This window comes from Cricetulus griseus, chromosome 2, assembly GCF_003668045.3.
Source record: "Cricetulus griseus strain 17A/GY chromosome 2, alternate assembly CriGri-PICRH-1.0, whole genome shotgun sequence".
NCBI classification, from domain to species: domain Eukaryota; kingdom Metazoa; phylum Chordata; class Mammalia; order Rodentia; family Cricetidae; genus Cricetulus; species Cricetulus griseus.
Genome location: NC_048595.1, coordinates 340,594,840 through 340,605,582, shown reverse-complemented (window position 1 = coordinate 340,605,582; position 10,743 = coordinate 340,594,840). Strand labels below are relative to the sequence as shown.

The following is a 10,743-nucleotide window of genomic DNA, read 5'->3' as shown; positions in this document are numbered from 1 at the left end:
TTTCTGACAGATCGCGCGGGGTTGGGTCTTGCAGGCATCGCAGGTGGCTCCGTGCAGAAACACCTGGCCTAGGGCACAGGGTCCAGGCTTCTCCCCGCCCTTCCGAGAGTTGGGATGCTACTCTCTGGGCGCAGCTTTTCCTTCTCAAGCCTCTCCCACTTCCCTTCCCACCCGTCCCGCCCGCCGAGTCCCAGGAACAGCGCGCGTTGCAGGGTCTGGGTCATTCCCCCTACATCTCCCATGGGACCAGGAGGCAAATTCCTGTGGGTCCCAGGAGTGCCAAAAGCGCTCAGCGAGACGGGAAATTGCAACAGTGCTGCCCCTCGGCCCTCCCCACAACCCCCCTCCTCGTCGCCTTCCCGTAACTCCCGCCCCTGGACACTTGCCCCGCAGCTGATTCATAGCCCGGGCGCGGGGCCGCCTCCACAGGCCGGGACCGACATCCGCACCCGCGCCCCTGCGAGGCCGAAGAGCGGGTGGAGCAGTCGCCAGGCGGGTGAGTACCGGCCCCGCGCACCCTCGCCGCCTGTGCGCCGCCTCCTTCCGCTTCCCCGACGGACGGACGAGCCCCGAGCTTCGGTGCCCCGCAGCCGCCTGGCACTGGCTCCGCGCAGCCACCGCTCCGTCCCACCTTGGTTTTGCCTCCCGAGATTGCACTCTCAAGACAGATAAGTGCCGCCTACCTACTGGGTAACTCTAAAAGACCAGATCCTCTTGGAGTGCCAAGTCGCTGAGTCCAGGCCTGCTTTGAGGTTCACCATCCCCTGGCCTTTCTCTCCAGTGGTTGGGGAAATGTTTATGGAGTTAGGATTCCCGTTTTGGCTGCATTGGCTTCTCTCCCAAAATACCCTGTGGGAGTTGATGGCTGCCCCATCCTCTTGCATTCCCTTAACTCCCACACAGCCCTGCCTTTTCTCTGAGAATAGGTGCTTCCCTCTCCACTAAGAGGAGAGCACAGGGATGAGATAGGTATGGGGGCAGCGCTTCTGCACAGGTGGAGAGAGCAGGTACCTCTTCTCAAGCTGCTTAACAGTCAAGGATGCCCAGCTATAGGCTCCAGGTCAGTGTCTCCGAGACTAGAGGGGTAGCGGTGGTGTACTGAAATCAGAGCCTGAATACAGAGATTCCCTTTAACAGTTCTTCGGGGGGCGCTTGTCCACTCACTCATCCATTGTTGCTTCCACCTGCCCTGCCTGGCACGTGAGTGACTGGCGGCACAGGGATTGCTTTCAGACAGAGGCTGCCTGCAATACCTTGTAAGAGCACTTTGAGATCAAACTGTTTCCTCTCAAGACACCTGGATGCAGAGGTGGACATAGGCACAGTTGAAAGAGGAAGCTATGTGCTGGCTAAAGGCACTCTGCTGAAAGGAGGGGAAAAAAGGCAGCCACAGGTCCAAACCCTAATGTAAACAGACCTGGACCTGGGGCAGCTTACTTTTTATGGCTTAGTTTCACTTTCCTTGTTAACATAATAACAATGCTTTCTATTACTCTTGACCAAGAACAGTGTATTTCATTTTATCCAAGGTCCAGAGACATAAAGAGGCAATGATGGTCCAGTAGTTAGTCAGGTGACAGAGTCAAGATTTCAGTTCAGATTCTCATAGCCTCTCTGCTGTACTTCCAATTCTAGGGTTTTTTGGAGTAAGGGCTGGAGGTCACCAGAGTCATGGGGGAGGGGGTTTCCCATCCCCCTACCCTCACCTGTTTCCCTTCCCCAGTGCATAGGAAGTCCAAAGGTGCTGATGTTCTGTCTGTCTTTGTCGTGAGAAAAGACCCGAGTCAGGAACACGGCTGTGCTTCTCAGTGAGTGACTGAGGGTGCTGCCTTTGACAACAGAATGGTTTGTGCTTTCCCTATGAGACCTGGACTGGGTGGTTGCTGACTCTGGAAGGAAATCACAGTGCGCATTCTCCAACTAATTTGTGGGAACAGGAGGTTTTGGCCGTCCTCTCTAGACAGGAAACCTTTCTCAGAGAGGAGGGAAAGAAAAGCAAAACAAATAGCACACCATGTGAGATCGGAAACAAAACACATAGCTTATCAGGATCTTTGGAGAGCAAACCTTTCCCTGAAGCAAACTTCCTTGTCCCTACCCGAGGTTTTCTTTCCCAGTGGCTGATCCCCACTTCAGTCTTCATTCCCCACATTTTACTGTCCTGCTTCCCCAGGTTTTACTTACTTCACATTCCATCTGACTGGTGCAGTTTTGAAATAACACAAACAACAACCAACTGCTGATGTTCTGACAGTAGGAAAGTGGATGCAATGAAACTCGTAGTCTTTCGTTGTCACCTGGTACCAGTCTAGATCGACCGTGCAGTACGGTGGATTATTTTTCTCTTTGTTGAGACAAATACTGGACAAGAAGTCACTTAAGAAAGGGAAGGTTGTTTTTGCTCATGGATTGAGAGGATAGAGTCCGCCATGAAGCAGCTGGGCACATATTGGCAATCAGGAAGGAGAGAGAGGGGAATATGCTGTTGCCCGGCTAGCATCTCTCCCCTAAATCCCTCTCTCATTTTCATACCATATGGGATGCCAGCCTTGGGATAGTATTACCCACATCAACAATGGGTCATCCCTCATCAGTTACCCCTTTTTGTAAAACCCTAAAGAGACACACCCAGAGATATCTCCTAAGTGACACTGAATTCAGTTGACAATGCAGATTAACTCATGTGAGTGTACCATTTCACCAACTTGACACCCCAACATTACTTTTAAGTCATAACATGATAAATATCACTACAAGATACTTTTGTTTATAAAGATTTGAAGAATACAGACAGATTTTTAAAGTATCTTTAAGTAAATTTTCTATCTGTAGTGTACAGCTTCCTTCTTTACAATCTAAGTTGAAAAGTTTTTTCCATATCTATACATAGATCTTTTGTCAAGGACTTCATGTTAACCCAAAGCAGAAATAGAATAGAATTTATCTGTCATTTCCCTGATTGATGGGTACTATGCTTTAAAAAATTATTTAGAATTAGCAACAATGCCTCGAGGAAGATAATGCATTGGTCTTTGAGTATTGCTGGGGTGTGGAATTCCAGGAGAGCTTTTTAGGGGCAACAGGTTTCCCACATACCTCTACTTCATAAATAAGTGTACAAGTCAATGTATGGAATTCTGACACTACTTGCCACAGCTAACATAAATACGTGTATTTTCAAACTCGTAAGTGGGTGAGATCCAGTACAGCATTTTTATTTGCCTTTGCTAATTACTACTGCAATTTAATATCTCTATATATTTAGGAATCATTTGTGTTCTACAACAACCTGTTTCAGCTTTACTCATTCTTACACTGAGTTGGTTACTCTTATTCTTTAATAGATTTTTTATTACATTTATGTATGGGAGTGTTGTTCATGCCATAGTGGGCAGGGGAGAGCCAAAGGAAAATTTAAGGGAGTTGGTGCCCTCCTTCCACCAAGTGGGTCCTGGGTAGGCACCTTCAGCCACTGAACTATCTCTTTGCCTCATAGTTGTTTTGTTTTGCTTTTATGCATTGCAGAAAGTCTGCTCTGTCCCAAATGTAATACTCTGTGTATAACAGACAATGCAACCACTTCTACCATAATGCTGCCTTTCCTAATTTTTTTTAATTGTGGAATCAGACACATACTATAGTAGTTTCCATCTAAACCATCGTACGTATAAAGCTCAGTGCCATTAAGTGTGTTCACAACTCTCCTGCAAGCGACTCTGGAGTTCTTCCACTTTTGAGAACTGCAAGTCTTTGTCACAAAATGGCAGTCACCAGTTTCCTTCTCCCTTTCTTGCCTCAGTGGATCTACTTTCTGTTTTTTCAACTGGGCTGGTGAAGGCCCGTCATATGAGTGGAATCACATAGTATTTGTGCTTCTGTGACTGTCTCACTTAGTGTAACATTTTTAAAACCCGGCTGGGGCAGCTATCAGTCATCCTAGGTTTTTGAGACTAGCAGCACTCCATTGTCTGAACATCCTATCTTCTTACTCAAAATGCTTCTGGCATTAGTGATCCTTTTTCGCACAGAAACTTTAAATACTTGTGTTGTCAGCACAATTTCATGGTTTCTGTACTTTGCCTAATTTGAGAAAGTCTTGGTCCTCTAAATTAGATTGTCTTATTTCTGCTAACACTTTTACTATTTTGGCTCTTACATAGTAACATTACAAATCACATTTCTAAAAAAATAGTGAAGGTAAGGATGCAACTTAATTCTTTTCTAAATTTTTAGATTGTTGACCCTATTCATTTATTTAATGGTCTATCATTTGAAACTCAGTTTATGTTGTTTGGGGAGGGGTGTTTAAAACAAGGGCTCACTAGCCTTGAACCCACAACTCTGTTGCCCTCTGGAGTGCTGGGATTTGAAGCATATACCATGACTCAAAATGAAATTTGGTTTTCATCTTAAAATCAGTTCCTCTTCATACAGAATCGGTCCCTGGACTGTCTTCTTTCCATTGTCTTGGGGGCAGCCTCTTTCATGTGAATACCATGTCATTAAGTACTGGAGCTTTTATATTTGTTTAGATTTAAAATACATATTTGTACTTTTTTCAAAACAAATTTTAGAAAAGCTTCCTTTACATCTTTACTTTCCCTGTAAAGTTTCTAACTTGTCTCATTTAGTAAAGTCCCATCTGAATTTTTCCCGAGTTTGCAGTTATCAGCAATGGTGTTTTCCTCACTGTCCATTTTGACATGAACACCAAGCACAGACAAGGTGATGCCATATGGGAAGCAGTTGGGCTTAGTGAGTGACTCACCTGGTTTCAAGTACAGACTTTACTTCAGGTTACCTGTGTCATAGGCCAAGCTACCTTCCACCTATTTTGCCCTTAGTGTCCTTATCTGCCTCCAGGAACAGTAACAGAATCTCTTCCATAAGGTTTCTGAAAATTAGGCCTCTCTTATAAACCATGTAACAAACCACTAGCCAGAAAACTACCCTCCAATACACACTATCTGTGATCATTTTCACATTTCACTGTATATCCTACTTTGGGCTGTTCCAAATGCTGATAGTGGGAACTAACCAATCTTCACATTCATTTACTGATAGTTGTAGATAGATGCTTCTTTCCCACCTGCCAGCTCCCAAATAACCACATGGAAACTTCTTTTTCTTCATCTTTTTATTTGAATTAGAAACAAGGTTGTTTTACATGTCACTCCCATTTCCCACTCCCTCCCCTCCTCCCCTATCAGCCCCCCCACCTAAACCCTACCTATCACAGATCCTTTCTGCTCCCCAGGGAGGGTGAGACCTTCCATAGGGGGTCATCAGAGTCTACATATCCTTCGGGATAGGACCTAGGCCTACCCCAGTGTGTCTTGGCTCAGAGAGTATCCCAATGTGGATTGGGCTCCCAAAGTCCACACTATGCTAGGGATAAGTACTGAACTACTACAGGAGGTCCCATAGATTTCTGAGTTCTCCTCATTGAAACCCATGTTCCTAGGGTCTGGATCAGTCCATGCTGGTATCCCAGCTATCAGTCTGGGGACTAAGAACTCCCCATTGTTCAGGTCAGCTGTTTCTGTAGGTTTCACCAGCCTGGTCTGGACCCCTTTGCTCATCACTTGCTCTTCTCTGCAACTGGATTCCAGTTCAGTTCAGTGATTAGCTGTGGGTGTCTGCTTCTACTTCCACCAGCTGGTGGATGAAGGCTAAAGGATGGCATATAAGACAGTCATAAATCTCATTATCAGGGGAGGGCATTTAAGGTAGCGTCTCCTCTGTTGCTTAGATTGTTAGTTGGTGTCATCTTTGTAGATCTCCATACCTTTCCCTAGTGCCTGATTTCTCTGTAAACCTAAAAAGTCTCCCTCTATTATGGTATTTCCTTTCTTGTTTTCTTCTATTCTTCCCCTGACTCAACCTTTCTGTTCCCTCATGTCCTCCTCACCCCTCCTCTTCTCCCCTTCTCATTCTCCTAGCTCCCTCCCAACTCCTCCCTTGCTCCCAATTGGCTCAGGAGATCTTGTCCCTTTCCACTTCTCCAGAGGACCATGTATGTCTCTCTTAGGGTACTTTTTGTTTACTAGCCTATCTGACAGTATGGATTGTAGGCTGGTAATCCTTTGCTCTAAGTCTAAAATTCACATATGAGTGAGTTCATACCACGTTTGTCTTTTTGTAATTGGGTTACCTTGCTCAGGATGGTTTCTTCTAGTTCCATCCATTTTGCAGCGAATTTCATGATTCCATTTTTTTTTTCTGCTGAGTAGTACTCTATTGTGTAAATGTACCACATTTTCTCTATCCATTCTTCAGTTGAGGGGCATCTAGGTTGCTTCCTGTTTCTGGCTATTACAAATAGTGCTGTTATGAACATCGTCGAACAGATGTCCTTGTTGTATGAATGTTCATCTTTTGGGTATATGCCTAAGAGTGGAATTGCTGGATCTTTTGGTAGATTGATTCCCATTTTCCTGAGGAGTCACCATACTGATTTCCAAAGTGGTTAGACAAGTAGGCACTCCCACCAACAGTGGAGGAGTGATCCCCTTTCTCCACATCCTCTCCAGCACAAACTATCATTGGTGTTTTTGATTTTAGCCATTCTACCAGGAGTAAGATGGGATCTCTGAGTTGTTTTGATTTGCATTTCCCTGATGGCTAAGGATGTTGAATACCTTCTTATGTGCCTTTCAGCCATTTTTAGATTCCTCTATTGAGAATTGTCTGTTTAGTTCTGTTCTCCACTTTTTAATTGGATTGTTTGGTGTTTTGGAAACTAGCTTCTTGAGTTCTTTGTATATTTTAGAGATCAGTCCTCTGTCATATGTGGGGTTGGTGAAGATCTTTTCCCAGTCTGTGGGCTGCCGTTTTGTCTTACTGACTGTGTCCTTATCCTTACAGAAGCTTCTCAGTTTCAGGAGGTCCCATTTATCAATTGTTGATCTCAGTATCTGTGCTACTGGTGTAATGTTCAGGAAGCGGTCTCCTGTTCCAATTAATTCAAGGGTATTTCCCACTTTGTCTTCTAATAGGTTCAGTGTGGCTGGATTGATGTTGAGGCCTTTGATCCATTTTGACTTAATTTTGTGCAAGGTGATAGGCTTGGGTCTAACTGCAGTCTTCTATATGTCTGAAACCAGTTATGCCAGCACCATTTGTTGAAGATGGTCTCTTTGTTCCATCATATAAATTTGCATTGTTTGTCAAAATCAGATGTTCATAGGTGTGTGGGTTAATATCAGGGTTTTCAACTCTATTCCATTGGTCTATCTGTCTATTTTTATGCCAATACCAAGCTGTTTTCAGGATTATAGTTCCATAATAGAGCTTGAAGTCAGGGATGGTGATGCCTCCAGAAGTTCCTTTATTGTACAGGGTTGTTTTGGCTATCCTAGGTCTTTTGTTTTTCCGTATAAAGTTGAGAATTGTTCTTTCAAGGTCTGTGAAGAATTGTGTTGGGATTTGATGGGGATTGTATTGAATCTATAGATTGCTTTTGGCAAGATTGCCATTTTCACTATGTTGATCCTACCTATCCAAGAACATGGGAGATCCTTCCATTTTCTAGTATCTTCTTTAATTTCTTTCTTTAGAGACTCAAAATTCATATGGTACAGGTCTTTCACTTTTTTGGTTAGCATTATCCCTACCCCTTCATGATAAAGGTCTTGGAGAGATCAGGGATAATAGGAACATACCTTAACATAATAAAAGCAATATACAGCAAGCTGACAGACAACATCAAATTAAATGGAGAGAAACTCAATGCAATTCCTCTAAAATTGGGGACAAGACAAGGCTGTCCACTCTCTCCATACTTCTTCAATATTGTCCTTGAAGTTCTAGCTAGAGCAATAAGACAACAAAAGGAGATCAAGGGGATATAAATCAGAAAGGAATAAGTCAAACTTTCACTATTTGCAGATGATATGACAGTCTATATAAGTGACCTGAAAAACTCTACCAGGGAATTCCTACAGCTGATAAACACCTTCATCAAAGTGGCAGGATACAAGATTAACTAAAAAAAAAAATCTGTAGCCCTACTATATACAGATGGTACATTCATGGAGAAAGAAATCCGGGAAACTTCTTATTAATTATAAATGCTTGCCCAATAGCTCAGGCTTGTTACTAGCTAACTCTTACAACTTAAATTAACCTATTTATCTTAATCTATGTTTGCCACATGGCATTGCCTCTTTTTCATCTTGAACCTCCAGTTTCCTCTCTGTGTCTGGCTGGTGATTCCTTTGACTCCACCCTTCTTCTTCCAAGAGTCCTTAGTCTGGTTTTCCCACCTAACCATATCCTATCCAGCTATTGGCCAGTCATATTCTTTATTAAACCAGTCACAACATACTTTACACAGTGTGGAGAAGGGTTATTCCACAGGTAGAATTCTAGAAAACACAAATATGTAATAAATGTTAGATGTAACACTGCTCCTCAAACATTACCCAAGGATGCGGTTTTGTGCTGATTTTTCTGTTTAGTCCAAAATGTGATCTGGATTTTTCACTCCTAACAAGCAGTAACATGATTTCCATGGTTTCCAACAAGTATCAGCTGGTGTCAGTCCTTAGTTCATACTTTTCAGTATGTAGTCTTCCAATGCAGTTTTAAATTACACTGTGAGTGATCGTACGTTCTACTTGTAATGTGTGTGATTTGACATGATGTACAAGTTGTTTTCTTTGACTGCTCCGTGGTAGGTGCTGAGGACATAGCTCAGTCAATAAAGTGCTTGCTGAGAAAGAATGAGTGCACAAGTTTGATCCTCATTACCCATGTAATATAAAACAAACAAAAAGAACCCAGGCATAGTGGCAAAGGCTTTTAATTCCAGTGCTGGGGAAGTAGAAACAGGCAGATTCCCTGGACTCACTGGCTGGCCATCCTAGCTTAAATCATCTAGCCTGTCTCAAAACAAAAGATAGATGGCTCCTGAAGAATGACACCAAGGTTAACCACTGGTTTCCACATGCATGTGCATACACATTCACATTTATAACTGTGAAAAAGTACATACAAGTATTCCATGTTAAAGAACTAAATTAAAATGGTTTGGACTAACTAAACTTCACATATAAATTCATCATCTCTTTGTTAGAGGATGGCATTTAGAAGGCATTGTTTCAATGTCTGCATCCAGGGTCTAAGAGCTCACAGATATTAAACATAACAAATAATACTCACCTAGGCTTACTCATATCCTAAAGTTGCTAACCTCTTTCAGATCTACTCAGTTGCCATGGGTTAGAACAGAATCAGAAAATGACTTTAGCTAGTTGATTCTCCTGGAGTATATGGTTCAAATGTGAAAATAATAGAATTCTCACTGCTTTTGCAAGTATGAACACATGCATGCACACACATATACACATACACACACACTTTAAAGAAAGCTTGTGTTACAGGACCGTGCAACTTGAAAAAGATGTTTGTAATTTCCTTCATCCCCACCTCCTTCCTTCTATCCAAGCTCTAGGTTTGTAAGTGTGAATAGATAGGTATTTCCTTCCAGACCCATTTGAATTCTTTAGTTAGAAAACCAAAAGGTAGAAAAAAGTGTACAGAGGCACTATGGTAGTTGGAAAGAAAATGGCCCCCAAAGGGAGTGGCTTTTAGGAGGTGTGACTTTGTTGGAGTAGGTGTAGCCTTGTTAGAGGAAGTGTGTCACTGTAGGAGTGGGCTTTGAGATCCCATATATGCACAAGATACTGCCCAGTATGTTAGACCTCTTCCTGTTTGCTCCTGATCAAGATGTAGCCAGCACCATGTCTGCCTGCATGCCGCCATGCTCCTTACCATGATGATAATGGACTGAACCTCTGAAACTATAAGTGAACCTCCACTATTAAATGTTTTCCTTTATAAGAGTCACCTTGGTCATGGTGTCTCTTCACAGCAATAGAAACCCTAACTAAGACAGGTCCTTAGAGGGATGAAGCAAAATGGAGAAGGGGCTATCAGGCCAATGCCTGCCCGACACTTGTGCAGTTAGGGAAGAGGAAAGTGAAGAGGACCTCTTCCCACCACAGAGCAGTTCCCGGAAAGCTTTTGTTAGAGGAGGGGGAGACCTGATGAAGTTACTTCTCAGAGTAGTCCATTTCAGGGAATGCCTTAGTTTGGTCACTGGACAGAGTGACTATGTGGATGCTGTCAGTCATGGTGTCCACATGTCAGGTCTTTTTGAGAAGGAGCTCTGAGCAACCCTGCTTTTCCTACAGAGATGCTCCTGTGCAAACACTATTCTGAAACTCATGTCAACACATGTGTCTACTTTATCCTCCTAAAATGTCGTATGGTTTCCCTTGGTGGAAATGCACAGTAATTAAAATTTCCAGTTCCTTTGAGTAGGCATTTGATATATTTATATTATTTGTAGGATAAATCCTAACAATAGAATTATGGATTAGTTCTGAATCAAATAAAATGCACACTAATGTTTAATAGATACAGTCAAACACACTTCTGTGAAGTTGCCTTCTTTAATTCTTAGTGAGCGGTGATGTTTATTTCATGAACGCTTACCATCAAGTGGTATTGAGACATTTTTATTTCTGACAATTTGATGTTACACGGATGTTTGCATGATCAATTACTGCTTGGGTTTGTTAGATGTAACTGTTTTGAGACAAGGTCTCACTGCATAGCCTTGGCTATTGTGGAGCTCGTTAGATAGATCAGGCTGGCCCCAAACTCACAGAGATCCTCTTGCCTCTTTGCCTCTGCCTCCCAAGTACTGGTTAGCAGACATCACCATATGCCTGT

General features: G+C 43.0%; 1 protein-coding gene across 6 annotated transcripts in view; it reads left to right on the top strand.

Moving 5' to 3' along the window:
- The first annotated feature begins 312 nt into the window (after nt 1-312).
- Osmr (oncostatin M receptor) overlaps nt 313-10,743 on the top strand; it is a 65,808-nt gene continuing 55,377 nt past the window's right edge. For 2 of the 6 annotated variants that reach the window (XM_027401341.2, XM_027401344.2), the window contains exon 1: nt 313-496. Coding sequence is in view for 2 of the 6 variants with exons in the window: in XM_027401340.2 (XP_027257141.1) it covers nt 1,040-1,060 (21 nt within the window). In the remaining 4 variants the exon portion in view is untranslated. Of the gene's footprint in view, nt 497-521; nt 691-789; nt 1,061-10,743 lie in introns of those variants that run through there. The other 4 variants (XM_027401345.2, XM_027401343.2, XM_027401340.2 and 1 more) reach the window with 3 other exon arrangements.